The 16,971-nt window shown below is 41.2% G+C and overlaps 1 protein-coding gene across 1 annotated transcript in view; it reads right to left on the bottom strand.

The window, feature by feature from the left end:
• Nucleotides 1–596: 596 nt before the first annotated feature.
• Nucleotides 597–16,971, bottom strand: part of MEI4 (meiotic double-stranded break formation protein 4) — a 127,672-nt gene continuing 111,297 nt past the window's right edge. Inside the window, exon 5 of the mRNA XM_043542551.1 lies at nt 597–2,464. Within this exon, the coding sequence (XP_043398486.1) occupies nt 2,213–2,464 (252 nt within the window). The 3' untranslated portion in view covers nt 597–2,212. The remainder of the gene's footprint in view (nt 2,465–16,971) is intronic.

Here is a 16,971-nt window from a genome sequence, read left to right as displayed (position 1 = left end):
ATAACACACAGTCAACCTGTGGAACTCCTTGCCAGAGGATGTTGTGAAGGCCAAGACTATAACAGGGATCAAAAAAGAACTAGACAAATTCATGGAGGATAAGTCCATCAATGGCTATTAGCTAGGATGGGCAGGGATGATGTCCCTAGCCTCTGTTTGCCAGAAACTGGGAATGGGCGACAGGGGATGGATCACTTGATGATTACCTGTTCTGTTCATTCCCCCTGGGGCACCTGGCATTGGCCACTGTTGGAAGACAGGATACTGGGCTAGATGGACCTTTGGTCTGACCCAGTATGGCTGTTCTTATGTTCTTAGTTTTGTTCACTTTGTGTATCTCGCCTCTTTTTCCACCACCCTGTGTGTCAATGTCACTTTTACCTTTCTCCTCCAAACACAGTAAGTAGAAGCGTTGACCAAGAAAAGAAAAAAAAACAACAATCCAAAAGCAACCCCCCCAAAAGTTACCATGCTAGTGGACAAGTGGTTGACAAGCTTAAGTAAATATCTACTAAATTTTATATCTGTAACTTGTCAGTATGGGTGGAATTAGCTGATTTTCTGATGTGGCTATTCAGGAATAGTAGTTCATCTGATTTATACATCAAATGGAGTTTTGTTGAAATTTATTAATATAAAACATGAAAAAAATGGTACCCCATGCTATAACCAAAACCCAAGTTTAATAACTCGAACATAATATTAGAGAGTGGTAAAACTGAAATTACAAGACAATTTCCTTAATGGCCCAGTTATGCCTATATAACAGCAGTGTTGTTCTGTTGCAACATAATACTAATATATTTTAGCAATATAGAAAATACAGTTATGATCATTAAAATAATATGTATTACCATTTAATACAAACATCTTTCCAATGTTACTGAAGATGTGTTTCACTGAATTTTAGTAACAGATAAAAACAGATTAAAATTGATATGAAGCAAACTTTGTGATGGGAAGAAACTGTACAAATATTAAAAATATGTAATTTATAAGTGAATCTCGCTAATAGAACTCACAATGATATTAATATTGTTTGATCTCCCTGAGAAAGTTGTAATACATTTTAGTAATTACCCTCCAAATATATCAAAAATTCTGGATCACTGGAATAACTATTGGGCCCATATTTTAAAGTTTTCATGTTTAAGAAGATTCCTATTAAAGTAGGTAAATAGTTATGTAAATCCTGTATAAAGAAATGAAAATCCAAAAATTAGATATAATGTATGAACATTTAAATGGAATTTTATCTGTCTTACCTTAGGATTTTTAGGTTCAAGCAATTACAAAATGAGCTAAATTAATACAGGTGCAACTCTGCTAACATCAGTTGAGTTACTTCAGAGGTAATTTGGCTCAGTGTTTATGCATGTACTGTTAGTGTATATGCAATGTTTGGTGAAAATGAGAAAAGGATAAAAATAGACATAAATCAAACATTGGTTAAATCAGACATAAAAGAAATATTTTGGTTAAGTCGGAGACTACAACTGACCTAAGAGAATGGTAGTAGGCATCATGTATAGTATAGCGGTACTTAGCTAAAATTATTTTTTCTGAAAATAACAAGGCTTCTGCATATGAATATATATCTGTATTTGCACCACAGCATTGAAATCTTCGCTATACACAATTTAACCTTAAATCTTGGCCAAGATTTAAAACAGTAATAAAATAAAAACATGGATGCCTACAGTTAGGCTTGTGAGTCCATATTTAGGCATCTAAATAAATGATCTAATTGTCAAAAGTGCTGAGTATTCAATAGCTCCTACTGAAACATACAGAAACTGCTGGATGAGCAGCGCTTTTGAAAGTCATGCCACTTATTTATGTGCCTAAATATGGATTCATGAGCCTAACTGGAGCATTAAATTTTTTTAAATCTTGGACTTAATCTAAAAGTTCATTTTACTTACTTATTCTAAATATCACATAAAATGACTTTGCTGCTTAAATTCCATTCATGTAGACAATGTAATACACAGGAGTTTCCATAATAAAACCCAACATTTACCCACAGTTACTACACACAGGGGCATTCAAAATATTACTCTTTTCTATATGAAGAATGGAAAAACAACCACATTATCTTAGATATTGTTGTTTAGTATAATCATTGAAAGTCTTTCAATAGTGACCATTTTCATGCTCTGGTTTTTCCACAGCTGTAATGAATATACTGCTAAAAAGAAGCCTGGCTGTTTTAAACAATTTGCATTTGAGATGAGTTCAAAAGAGCACCCAGTCTCCACATATAAACAGAAAACAATGGGAATTCATCAGCAAGATGGAGAATAATTTGATCAAGGTTCTGCAGAAATTTGCTTTTTTCTTCTCCATCATAGTCTGAGCTTGAAATGTTACCTTCTCCTGTCCCCTTCTGAAGAAGCTGTTCCAAAATCATGCAGAGAAAAAAAATATTCTCATATTGGGTAATATTATACTTGGCCTCGATCTAGAAATAAAGAAAGAAGTGCATAAGCATAAACTGAAAATGCTTTTACAGTCCATCAACACAGAAGATACTCCAGAGAATGTTTTTAAAATTCTTAGCAATGTTTATTTTGATATAATTGAGGATAAACCTACAATTAGTTACATTGCCGCACAAAAAATAGCCTTTTCATTATACATGCCACCCTCCAAGCAATTAAATATATTTTAAAATCCAAAGCTTACCATTTTCCATGGTAAACAGTTTAAGAAAGCTTATTTTTCCACTTAGCCACAGAAAGACCATGACATACTATGATACATGGATGTACCAATCAAAATCAATGCAGTGGTACCTTCAGATCAGCTTTTTAAAACAAATACATTATAAACTGAATAAATCTTTCCTTAAACCCTCAGATACCAAACAACATAGTGTTAAGCACTCCTAGTTTTACATGAGAAATGAGGTAATTTAGCACCAAGGAATTAGACATCATAATGCACAATTGGTTTTTCCATGGAAAAACCAGTCTTGAAGGCTACTGAATCTCTCTCAGGCTACGAGATTGGACATGGAAAGACACCACCAGTTATTATGATGGATTATTTCTTGATGTCCATTGAGACATTAACACTCGTTCTCCTGGACCTCTAGCTGGCATTTGATATCACTGATCACTAAACTATTCAGAATCTATCTTGCGGGCAGAAATGGCCTCAAATACAATGGTTTCTCTCAGACTGAACCCTGAAATTTGTTATACCAACTGTTCATCCTCCTCCAAAAGCCTTTGACGTTCTCTCACTTATTATTCAACATCTACATACACACTTTTCATGGAGTATGCAGTGGTAGTGTCCTCTTTAATTAAAATAGCTTAACAAAAGACAGACTAAAGGGTGACATTATTACAGGCTACAGGTACCTATATGGGGAACAAATATTGAATAATGGGCTCTTCAGTTTATCAAAGAAAAGTATAACATGATCCTTTGGCTGGAAGTTGAAGATAGACACATTCAGATTGGAAATAAGGCACAAATTTTTAACAGGAAGTGTAATTAACCATTAGAACAATTTACCAAGGGCTGTGGTGGATTCTCCATCACAGACACTTTTTAAATTAAGATTTTATATTTGTTTAAGAGATATGTTCTAGGAATTATTTTGGGGCAGTTCTATGGCTGGTGTTATAGAGGAGATCATACTATATGATCTCTATGATCCTTTCTGGCCCTTGGAATCTATGAAGCTCAACACTGCTTCTTCAGACCCGGCAAGATTAAAAAGCCAAGGGCATAAAGGGGAAAATAAAAGGATTGAAACATCACAGAATATGAAACTATACGAGATAAACCTGAGGCACAAAGGATAGGTGGGTACATGGAGTTACAGTCAAGGTTTGTGTTGGAACCTTACCCAAGTTTGTGCAGGAATCTTAAGTTCAAATTCCCTCAGTTTCTCGCATTTAGTTTCTCCCTCCCACCCCACTCTAATATAACATTATATTAGTGTTATAAAAGGATAATACATTCTCAACCATAACTCCCAGTTATTGTCCTGGGAGTTGCATAGTCAGGACTATATCTTGAATATATTGTTCACTGTTTTTCTTCTAGTACCAAAGCTCTCCATGGGACATCTGCAGGATTGGTGAGAAAAACTTTGACCTTCTCCGTTTGCTGATACCTTGGAAACTCCACAAGCGTGAACTCATGGAGTTTTCCTACTGTGGATTTGGGATATTGCAGTCATTGATTTAGTGAGGGGAATGGGGACACAGATTTAATTGGTTGTATAATTTTAAAAAAATGACCTGTGATTTATTACAAGTGTGGTCATCCCCCTCCCCCCACCCCAAGACAAATGAAAAGAAATGTTACAGAATGATGAACTAAGAAAAATGAATGTGTAGTTAAGGTACTTTGGAGGTCTGTGTTCAACTCCAGTTATTCTAAATATTTTCTGTGTAACCTTAGCCAAGTTACTTAGGATGGAATTTTCAAAAGCATCTAAGTGAGTAAGGGGCACCAGTACCATTGCTTTCAATTGGATTGGTACTCCAAAATCACTTTGACAATTTATACCTTCAAGTCAGTGGGACTGCTATGGGTACCTGCATTGCCCCACAGTATACCAACATTTTTATGGCTGACTTAGAACAACGCTTCCTTGGTTCTTGTCTCCTAACAGGAGAGCGTTGTGGCTGGGGGCAAGCAGCTCCCAGGCTGATTGAGGAAGCAGCCTCAGCTGTGGCCATGCCCCAATCAGGGCCCAGCTGGCCCTTGTAAGAGGGCAGTGGGCTAGGAGCAGACAGACACTCTCTCTCTAACCTTTGGAGAGGGAGGGACCTGGCTGCTGGGGAGCATACCAAGGTACCTGAGGTAGAGCAGGGCTGGGGGAAGGCCAGAGGAGCTGGGGAGCTCCGGCCTGGAACCCCGCAGGCTGAAGACCTAGCATTAGGCCAAACAGGTGCTGGGGTTGCAGGGGGCAGCCCAAGGGTAGGCAGAGGCAGCAGGTCCAAGCCCTCCTTGCCAGTGATGAGTGGCAATTATACTGCAGTCCGCACCAGTGAACGGGGGCTAGATGACTGGCAGTAGCCAAGACTGAGGCAAGGTGGGGATGGGGGGCAGTGGGGTTCCCCGGGGAGGGGAGACCCACCAAGACTGCAGGGGTACTGCACGGGGCAGAAACCCAGTGGAAAAGGGCACTGGGGTCCAGGAGGGACACGGGATCCCAGCAGTAGTGAGACATCAGCCTGCAGAGGACGATCCAGAGCTGGAGAGCTAATTCCCGAGACGACCAGCAGGAGGCGCCACAGGGGTGAGTCTCGCCACTGTTACACGCCCTTACTCTACTTATGCTACATTGATGACATCTTCATCATCTGGACCCATGGGAAGGAGGCCCTTGAGGAATTCCACCAGGATTTCAACAATTTCCACCCCACCATCAATCTCAGCCTGGACGAGTCCACACAAGAGATCCACTTCCTGGACACTACAGTGCAAGTAAGCGATGGTCACATAAACACCACCCTATACCGGAAACCTACTGACTGCTTTACTTACCTACATGCCTCCAACTTTCCTCCAGACCACATCACACGATCCACAGCCAATCCCTCAGACAGAGACAAACACCTACAAGATCTCTAATAGCATTCTTAAAACTACAATACCCACCTGGTGAAGTGAAGAAACAGATTGACAGAGCCAGAAGGGTACCCAGAAGTCACCTACTACAGAACAGGCCCAACAAAGAAAGTAACAGAACGCCACTAGTCATCACTTCCAGCCCCAACTAAAACCTCTCCAGCGCATCATCAAGGATCTACAACCTATCTTGAAAGACGATCCCTCACTCTCACAGACCTTGGGAGACAGGCCAGTCCTCCCTTACAGAGAGCCCCGCAACTTGAAGCAAATACTCACCAGCAACTCACCAAACACCACACAACAAAAACACTAACCCAGGAACAAATCCTTGCAACAAACCCCGTTGCCAACTCTATCCACATATCTATTCAAGGGACACCATCACAGGACCCAACCACATCAGCCACACCATCAGCGGCTCATTCACCTGCACATCTATCCATGTGATATATGCTATCATGTGGCAGCAATGCCCCTCTGCCATGTACATTGGCCAAACTGGACAGTCTCTACACAAATGAATAAATGGACACAAATCAGATATCAAGAATTAGAACATTCAAAAACCAGTAGGAGAGCACTTCAATCTCCCCGGACACTCAACAGACTTAAAAGTGGCAATTCTTCAACAAAAAAACTTCAAAGACAGACTCCAACTATAAACTACAGAACTGGAATTAATTTGCAAACTGGATACCATCAAATTAGGCCTGAATAAAGACTGGGAGAGGCTGGGTCACTACAAAATTAAATTTCCTCCTGCTGAAACTCACACCCTTTTGTCAACTGTTTGAAATGGGCCAGGTTGATTACACTGGCCTCATTAGCACTACAAAAGTGATTTTTCCCCCCTCCCTTGGTATTCACCCCTTCTTGTCAACTGTTCTCAACTTGTTGAGAATAGCCCACTTCCACCTTAATTGAATGGGCTCGTTAGCACTGACCCTCCACTTGGTAAGGCAACTCCCATCTTTTCATGTGCTGTGTATTTACACTTGCCTACTGTATTTTCCACTCCATGCATCTGATGAAGTGGGTTTTAGCCCATGAAAGCTTACAACCAAATAACTTTGTTAGTCTCTAAGGTGCCATAAGGACTCCTCGTTGTTTTTGCTGATACAGACTAACACAGCTACCCACTCTGAAACCTTTGAGTTTTTAGAAAATCCTACCCTTAATGTCTCAATTCCACAGTTCCCCACTGGTAAAATGGAGAGAATACTTCCCATTGTCATAGGGGTGTTCTCAGGATAAATTCATTAATGTTTGTGGGGCACTCAGATACTATGATGATGGAACACATCTAACCACCTAAACAGAATACTGGAGTAGAGGGGTTCACAGATGTAACAAAATGGAATGTGATTCGATCTATTTTAAAGGAGTTTTTGTATTTCTTTCTTTAGCATGATCTAGGTTGTATGCAATACAACAAACATATATGGAATCAAGTCTCTTCAAGACGCCATTTCCTTGAATTTTATACAAGATGCTTGTGTAAAAGAGCATGACAATATAGACATGAAGTGCAGTATGTAAAATCTTGTGACCTATAACCACAGAATGCTATCTTTCTTGAGGGACCACTCTCATAGTAAGGTTTTCTTCACTCCGAATATTATTTACAACTCTTTTCCTCTGCTGTGGAAAAGAGAACAGGTACCTGCTATTCATATTCATCACATGTGGTCGGATAGTTTCCATTCATGTTTTAATCCTGGAGGTGTTTCCAAAAACATCCTTAACAATATATTGTAAAAATATGTTCATTTGTAAATGTACTGAAATTCTAGAGCAGAAAACACTGATATTCTTGAGATATTTTGTACAGTTTTCAAGAGTGACTAATAACTTTAGGTGGCTCTATTTGAGTGTCCATCTTAAATGGACCCAATTATCAGAAAATGTTGGGTGTTCCTGCGCTTTGAAAATCAGACCCCTTTTAGGTGTATCAACTTGGGCACCCAAAAATGAAGTCTCCACAAATCAATTTTCACTTTTGAAAACTCAGCCCATAATATACATAATATGGTAATGTTTTAGTAATTGCATTTTCTATTACATTACAAAACATATAACAATTTTAATGAGTTATAATGGAAATATCAATTTTATTGTACAATTACATGTTTGTTATTGTATCATGTTGGCAAACATATTAACCTGAGGCCATCACTAATTAAATACAAATGAATAATTATATACAGATTTATAAGCAGTTTATCATACAATTGAATTCTGTTTCTGAGGATGATGAATCCAATCCTGCTCTTACTGCAGTCAGTTGCAAGACAAGTATTGAAGGATCACAACCTAAAAGAGTGACAGAGAAAACTTTTGTGGTGTCTCAAAAGAGTTAGCCACCAACCTGGAGATCATACCAGATTTGGCCCACCCAAGGAGACAGGTAAGCTGGGTAGTCTCTCCCTATTGCACGCTACAAACCCTCAGGAGAAACAGTCCAAATTTGTTTAGTAAACTATTACTGTTAATGGCACATAATCAGAAACCTGCCCAAACCTAACCAATTAAAACTATAAAATGAGGATTCTTTACAGATTTGTAGAGTCTAAGGCCAGAAGGAACCATTGTGATCATCTAGACTGGCCTCCACCATAATGCAAGCCATTGAGCTTCTGCAAAATAATTCCTATTTAGTTTAATTAATAAAGCAAAGGTTTTGATTGTTTATTTTTATGCAGTTGCTTAATCCAAACTGGCGGATGTCTCTATTATGGGAAACCAAAATTACAAGAAAGAAACATTTCCTCTCTCCTATATGACAATCACCAGCTGGGATGACACTGCTAGAAAGTAAAAGCAGAAAGATAAATTCGTAATCAAAACAGATTCTTAAATGAAAAAATCCAAATTCTCTGCCATTACTAAATAGCGAGGGAAGTCATCTTTGTTGAATGAGGTCATATACCAAGGTGGTGATTTGTTACAAGCATGACAACTGTATCTGATATACAATTATCTCTATATGCAAATTGCAGTTTTCAATTCATTGAGAGCCTTCTTAGGATCATTATATATTAGAGTATCTGAAATCCTTAGGCACTGGGTTTATTAAAGTAAAACTTTAAACCCTTCTTATGACCAGCATGTGGAGTTGCCTTTCCATTTGGTATTAGGCTGTCAGGAACAAAAAGGAACTATAAAAGAAAATGAAAAGGCAGCGTCCTGCTTAGTAGCAAAACCCATTGTTTTTTCAGGACAAGATAGTACTGAAAAAAGACCATAATTATGGTAGTTAGATGAATGAAGTTCCTAGCTAGCTGATTCTTCTAGCTAAAACAATAGCCAGTAGGAAACCAACTTTATACATGAGAAAGTATAGAAATATGTTTAGTAAGGGTGGAAAAAATGGTTTGTATCTCTGGCTATCCAGATGTTCATATGTATACAAGCAGACCTCAACCTCTAATTTCTGACTGTTTGGGCTATAGCACCAAAAATGTCAGCACCAAATTTCATTATGGCACAGATCATGCAGCAATAAAATAGTGTGAAATAATACTTCAATGAGAAGAGAAAGTTACTCACCTTGCAGTAACTGAGGTTCTTCGAGATGTGTCCCCCTGTGGGTGCTCCACTCCCAGTAATGGTGAGTCCCGGCGCCGTTGATCGGAGATCTTCGGTAGCAGTGTCTGGTTGGGATGCACGTGCTCAGCTGCTGACTTATGGCATCATTAGGGTCTGCCTGAGCACGCGCGTCCCGCACCCCCCTCAGTTCCTTCTCTACCATAGAGTAGTCTGATTAGTACTCCAAAGTAGAGGAGAGGAGGGTGGGTAGTGGAGCACCCACAGGGGGACACATCTCGAAGAACCTCAGTTACTGCAAGGTGAGTAACTTTCTCGTCTTCTTTGAGTGCTGTCCCTGTGGGTGCTTAACTTCAAGTGAATGTGAAGCAGTATGTACGATGGTTGGTGGGATTTTGGAGTTGCGTGAGGAACAACGGTAGACAGTACCATATGGCCGACTGTGGTGTCTGCCGTGGTATCCCGTGTGATAGCATAATGTTTGGCAAATGTGTGGTCAGATGTCCACTTGGCCGCTTTGCATATGTCTATAACATGTACGTTGTGGAGGAAGGCAATGGATGTTGACATTACTCTAGTAGAATGACTCCGAACACTCTCTGGTGGTTGAACATTCTGGGTCCAGTAGCAGGGTCTGATGCCGTCAGAGATCCACTTGGAGAGTCTTTGCTTAGAGACAGCCTCACCCTTTGATCTCTCGGTAGTAGAAACAAATAATCTAGGGGATTTACGAAATGGTTTAGTTCTGTCAAGATAGAATGCAAGAGCCCATTGGACGTCGAGGGTATGTAATGCCATTTCCCGTGGAGTTGAGTGAGGCTTGGGATGGAATACATGTAAGTGTATTGGCTGGTTAAAGGTGGAAGGTAGACACCACCTTGGGGAGGAATTTGGGGGGGGGTCGCATAGTAACCTTGTCTTTCGAGAAAATGGTGTAGGGAGGATAGGCCATCAGGGTGTTTATTTCACCAACCCTTCTCGTTGACGTTATGGCAACAAAGAAAGTCACTTTTGTGGACATGTGGGGCAGGGATGAGGTGGCCAGGGGCTCCAAAGGGGGTTTCATAAGAGTGCAGAGAACTAGGTTGAGACTCCAGGAGGCTACTGGTGAATGAATCTCGGGGTAGAGATTTTGCAGGCCCGCGAGGATGAGTTTCATGGTTGGGTGGGCGAAAAGTCAATAGCCGTCCAGAGCATCATGGAAGGTGGTAAGGGCCATGAGGTGTACTCCGATAGAACTGAGTGAAAGCTCATCCTGTTTTAGTTCAAAAAGATAGTCTAAGATGTCAGAGAGGGTTGCAGTCTGTGGTGTCAGGTGTCTGTGGAAGCACCAGATGGAGAAGCGTTTCCACTTTTGCAGGTAAGTCTTACGAGTGGAGTCCCTTCTACTGTGAAGGAGGACATGTTGGACCTGTTCCGAGCAAGCTAATTTGTGGGATTGAAACCATGAAGGAACCACGCCATCAAATGGAATTTCCGGAGCTGCGGATGAAGAAGCTGACAGCAATTCTGGGAGAGGAGATCTGGTCTGTCGGGGAGAGTCCGGGGAGGACAGATGGACATGCATAGCAGGTAAGGATACCATGTCTGTCTGGGACAAGCTGGGGCAATAAGTATGACCCGGGCCTTGTCCTCTGTGATCTTGCGTAGAACCCTGTGTATCAGTGGAATTGGTGGAAAAGCATGCATGAGGGAGTTGTTCCAAGGAATGAGGAACACATCCCCTAGAGATGTGTTTCCGAGTCCCGCTCTGTAGCAAAATAGATGGCATTTACAGTTTTCAGGTGTGGCAAATAGGTCTATCAATGGAGTGCCCCAGGGGGAGAAGAGCTGTTGAAGTATCATCAGATGTAATTCCCATTCATGTTCCTCGGAGAAGTGTCTGCTGAGTGTCAGCGTTAGTGTTGTGACACCCAGGCAGATCAGAAGAGGTGATTTCTATGTGATGTTGTATGCACCAATTCCAAAGTCGGCTTCTTCATCCGCATAGGGAGTGAGATCGTGCATAGGGAGTGAGATCGTGCTCCTCCCTGCCTGTTGATTTAAAACATACATGCTATATTGTCCCTCAGAACTAAAGGAAAGGGAGACCTGGGAAATGGCTAGCTAACTATTTCTATTTTTCTTTACTTATTTCCTACAGTAACGAGGGAAGAGATAAGCACTGCCCCAAGTCTCGTCTTCAGCCGAGGATGGTTAAGAAGGAAGTGAGGGGGGTTGGGGACGCGCGTGCTCAGGCAGACCCGAATGATGACGCGAGACATCCCCTGAGCACGTGCGTCCCGACCAAGCACTGCTACCGAAGATCTCCGATCAACGGTGCCGGGACGCACCGTCACTGGTAGTGGAGCACCCACAGGAACAGCACTCGAAGAACTATTGGTCACTCATCATTTTTGAAAAACCGGGAAAGTGCGTATATGTGGATTTAGGATCTTATAACTTTAGGTTCCAATTTTATGAAAATTGTGACCTAAAAGAGGATAACAGTTTTTTCATGTTCTTTGTGAAAACTCCTATTGATGGCAGTACAAGCTCTCCTGTAATTAAACAGTGGTTTATGGCCCTAACCTTGCTTGCTGCTCCCATCCAGGAACCATAATTAAAAATGTAATTTGGCCACTTCCAGAAAATATACCTCTTATTGTAATCATCCTCTTCCAATTTAAATTTCTCACCTCATTGACTGGCTTTTTCAAAACTTGATGAATTGGCCAAACATCCCCTCATTGCTCCCCACAGCAAAATGGGCGAGGGAGAAGTTATCACTGTGGCGTGACTGAATGTTGTGGTCTTCTTGGTATGGCAGTTGATAGGAACCTTTGTAGCACCGAGACCACAGATTCCTTTTTATGATAAATGATAGCCATAAAACATACAAAGAACACTATCGAGAATTCAGAAACTGCAAAAGGAAAATGTTTAAAATGCAAGAAATCACTTTAAAATAAATACAGTGTGGCAAAAAATGTTAAATACAACTTCAATCACTTTTTTTTTAAATACTACAAAAGCAAGAGATCACTGAAGGAGGAAATTAGAATGTTACGTAATATAAAATGAAGTAACAGAGCATGGCAAAATACCTAAAATATTAAATTAGAATTTCACTGATGTACAGTTATACTCCATCCGACAGCCAGAATCCTGACATCCAGTATAAATGAATCTAGCACCTGCATTCAGTGGTGATTAAATTTCTTGACCTGGAATCCCTGAGTAATTCCCCCCCCCGAAATTTTCCTCCACATCCAAGCAAACACTTTCACTCATTTTGATAAAAAAGTATTCCCCCCACCCACTCAAATTACTGGTGCTTGAGGGCTCACAGATAAGCCTTTTCCAAAATTGTACTAGAAGATACAAAGTGACCTGGGACAATATATTTTAGCAAGTCTACATTGTATAAAGTTTTGGGTAACTGGGTGGCAAAGGAGGGGACATAAACCTTTAGGGTGTGTCTACACTTGCAACTGTACATGGATACATGTGCATTCTTGTGCCAGAATTCCCTATGTTCACATCTGAAGCATATTTCTGAAGGACAGTCTTCTGTGTGAAAGTTAGCATGCATAAGGGGTGTGGGTATGTATGTACATGCCTCTGCTGTGGCTTAGCCCTGTACCCATTCTACAGAGCAGTGTGGACTGGGGTAAGGAGCGGGTACCATGGCACAAGTAGTAGCAAACTGTGCTTCAGAACAAGTAATCATGGTTTGCTTAGCAGTATTCTAGAAACAGGGAAATCTCTGTCAGACTCCTGTGCATTCTCTGTGATGCACACTAACAGGAACCCTGTATTCATGTAATGACTACACAGGCTATGGACAGGGTCAGTTCAACCACGCAGCTAACTTTTCAATAGGGACATTGAGACATTAAGAGGTAACAATCAACACCTTTTTTCTACAAGAAATTTGCATGGAAGTAATGATTCAGTAGTATAACAGAGACTGGATGTGTGTCAAATGTTTTCCTGGATAGATTTGGCCCAGGAACTTCATAGGAAGCACTGCACTGGATCAGTGTAGTGTTCTGGACAGTGCCCAGTGCCAGATGATTCAGACAGAAGATGTAAAAACTCTGCAGTATGCAGATATGGAATAATCTGCCTCCAGCAATGAGTCTCATCCTAACCCCTATTTATTAGAGCTTGGTTTAAACCCTAAAGCGTAAGGTTTAATATCTTTTCCAAAATGGGATTAACTATTAACAACTCTGAATATTCATCATATCCATAGACGTATCCAAGCCCTTCCTAAATCTTGCTACATTCCTGGTCTCAATAACATCCTGTGACAAGACTCCAACAGTCCAACTACATGTTGTATGAAAATATATTACCTTTAAAATTTTGAATTTGCCACTCTAACGTCACTGAATATCCCCATGTACTGTGTTATGAGCAGAATGAACAGAAGCTCCTAATTTACCTTCTCTATAAAATTCGTTATTTTATACAGTTTTATTGTGTCCCATCTTTTTTGTCTCCCTTCTAAATTAAACAATCCCAGTCGTTTCCTATTTCTCTTTATATGAGTGTTTTTCAGGCTTCAAATCATTCATGATGGTCTACTCTGAACACCCTCTAATTCTATAACATATTTTTCAGATGAGGTGACCAGTTTTTCACACCAGAATTCCAGATGAGGCCGCACCATGATTTGTATAATGGTATATTTTCATTATTCTCCATCCCGTTACTTATACAGACTAACATCTCATTTGCTTTTTTTCCACTGCTGCTGCTGCATATGGAGCTGAGGTCTTCACTGAGCTGTATACAGTGTTGCTCAGGTCCCTTTAATGAGCCCCATGGTTAATTCAGGAACCTGTAAGGTGCACAAAAAGATTATTTTTTCTCTACAATGTGTATTTCTTAGCCAATTTAGTTCAGTTTTGATAAATGCAATCAGTTGCCCTTTCTCTGTGATTGGTTAAATCCCTCTGAAGTTCCTCACAATCCTTCTTGGTCTTCACTATCCTTAATAACTTTGTATCATCTGCAAACTTTGCCACCTCACTACTCACCTCCTTTTCTAGGTCTTTAATAAATATATTAAATACTGGATGCCATATTGTTGTTAACCTTTCACCACGATGAAAATTGACTTCTTAATTCTTTGTTTCCTGGCTTCCAACCACTTTTTCATTCTGGACCATACTGTGTGTGTCACTGTAGCAGGATGGTCACCTGCTCCTGCCTTCAAAGGCTTAAAACAGCCCGGGGAGAGGGCTGTGGTAGGGAAGGAAAAGCGGGGCTGATTGGGAGAAGCAGCCTCAGCTGGGGGCCACGTCTTAATCATGGCACAGCTGGCCCTTATAAGAGGGCAGTGGGCCAGGAGCACGCAGAGTCTCTCTCTAGATGTTGAGAGGGAGGGGCCTGACTGCTGGGAGCTGAGCAGGGTACCTAAAGCAGAGCAGAGCAGAGCAGAGCAGGGCTGGGGAAAGGCCAGAGGAGCTGGGAAGTTCCGGTTTGAGAAACCCCCAGGCTGCAGGCTTTGATGAAGGCCTAGGAAAAGGGTAATGGGGTTGCAGAGGGCAGCCCAAGGCTAGGCAGAAGCCGCAGGTCCAGAACCTCCTTGCCGATGATGAGTGACAATTATACTGCAATCCGCCCTAGGGAGCAGGAGCTAGATGGTGACTGGCAGTAGCCAAAGACTGATGCGAGGTGGGGATAGAGGGTGGGGGTTCCCTGGAGGAGTGGGGGGGAGACCCAGATCTGTGGGGTACTGTCAGGGGACAGCACCCTGGGTAAAAGGGGCACTGGGGTCCGGGAGGGACACGGGGGCCAGCAGCAAGGGTGGAATGCTAATTCCCTGGACAACCGGCAGGAGGCACTGCAGGGGTGAGTTGGCTCACCGTGACAGTCACCCTCTGACTGCTTAGCTTCCTCTGAACTGAAACTAATCTACTTTTATGCAAACAAAATTCAAACATACTGAAGTATGGAAATACACAGTTAAGACACCTAAACTACCTTATCTCTGTCCTGTAGTGACACCATAAGAGGAAAAATATGAAAAAACCTGAATCTCAGTTTCATCTAACCTGAGACTACACACGCTAAAATATCTTCATCGTAATTGTAAGGTTATTGCACAGTATTACCCCATGTAATTCTTGGTATGGGCTAATTACAACATCCCTGTAAATGTTTTTCATTATATATATATATATATATGTAAATTGGGTCCTACCTTTGTTGTTATGGGTTGGGCACAACTGCCACCTTTCATTCAGGGTAACTGTAAAGTAGTGGCTGAAACTAAAGCAGCAGCCCCCAAAACATCGGCATATGGAAAAGCTTGAGTAGAAGCTCAGCCAGGTGGCCCAAGGGGTTTCAAACACAGGGGCTAGTGCTTTGATTGTTGAAACTGTTTTTGTCTGGGTATATGTGACAGAAGGGAGACAGAAGTGGCCAGAAAGTCAAGCAGACAGTAACAGAAGCGTTGGTAATGTGGCCCCCAGTGAAAGCTTTTGGGGTACAGGGAGCTGGCTGGAAAGGCACATTGGGAAGAGCAAGCACATGAACAGTATCCTGCTATTTGACTCTTATTGTGTTCAGGGAAAGAGGACTTTATATATAAACTTTGTAAATAAACAGCACTGCATTAAAGAAAATACCTGGCTCTATCATCGGTTTATCCTCCTAGTGGAAACAACCCATAGAGCTTTGTATAACTAGCCACTTGGGTCAAAAGGGGAAACAACATTATACACACAAATACAGAATGCACATGTAATATACATACACATGCACACAGGCATGCGTAGATATTTTAATCATGTGAAACAGTGCAGATTCATGCAATAGATTGATCATGCACTTTTGACCATCTCAGCCCATTGATCCATTTCCCTGGGACTCATTCCAATACTCTGATTCAGTGAGCAACTTCAAGCAAAGAATCTTCTAAAAATGTATATGTTTATCTGTTAGATGAATATTTCATTTTCCTCCCAAATGTGGAGTTCCCTCCCCTCGCCCACAAAAAAATATTCCAGCAGAAACCATAATGTGCAAGACTGAGTCCTAGGATAGCTTTTTCCATACATTAAAATATTATGAATACAAAAAGTGTTATCTTGGGCTCCTATAGGATTAGAAATTTGACCTTTATAATACTGGAAAAGGGAAATTCCCAGTAATTTATGGCACCGACTTTTAACTCAGTAAGGATCTGAGATAAAAAATGTCAAGACTATGTACAGAATGCTATTTTAGGGTATTTTCAGGGGTTTTATGGCCTCTCATAGTCATGTTCACAGACTCGTGAAGTGCAACTTATTTCAGCTGCAGGAGAACAGAAATCCATGCACAACCACACCAGCACAGAAAGGAATTCTGATAGTCTGGAACAAGAACTGTGCCAGACAAAGCTTGCCAGTATCGCCAGTATTTGGCAACAGTATACCAAATGTTCCTTATATTATTGCAGAACTGTCTGTGTGAGTAGGTCACCTTTTGTCTGTCTCTCTTTGTTGTCCTCTCTTGGAAGCTGCCTCATTTTCCTATTGTTGTCCCGTTAATGATGACAGCAGAATTTCGGACCTTATACATAAGTTTCTCATTTGGAGCCCAAATCGGTGACACAGAGTCAGGAATTTTGTTTATTTACAAAATGTTCACATGTCCTGTTTCTGTGAATAAAGGTGATAACAAATGGCACACAGGAGACTCCCTCTTGTGGAAACTTCAGATAAGGTACCTCTGTCTTGTCCCAGAAGCAGCTGTCTGGAACCTGTCTCTCTGCTTACCTCATGCCTCTTTTCCTCCCTAAACCCTTCCACTTTGTACCTGGGAAACCTCAAAGGCAAG

Source organism: Chelonia mydas, chromosome 3, assembly GCF_015237465.2.
Source record: "Chelonia mydas isolate rCheMyd1 chromosome 3, rCheMyd1.pri.v2, whole genome shotgun sequence".
NCBI lineage: Eukaryota > Metazoa > Chordata > Testudines > Cheloniidae > Chelonia > Chelonia mydas.
The sequence above is the reverse complement of the archived record's forward strand: the minus strand, read 5'-3'. Positions and strand labels throughout refer to the sequence as shown.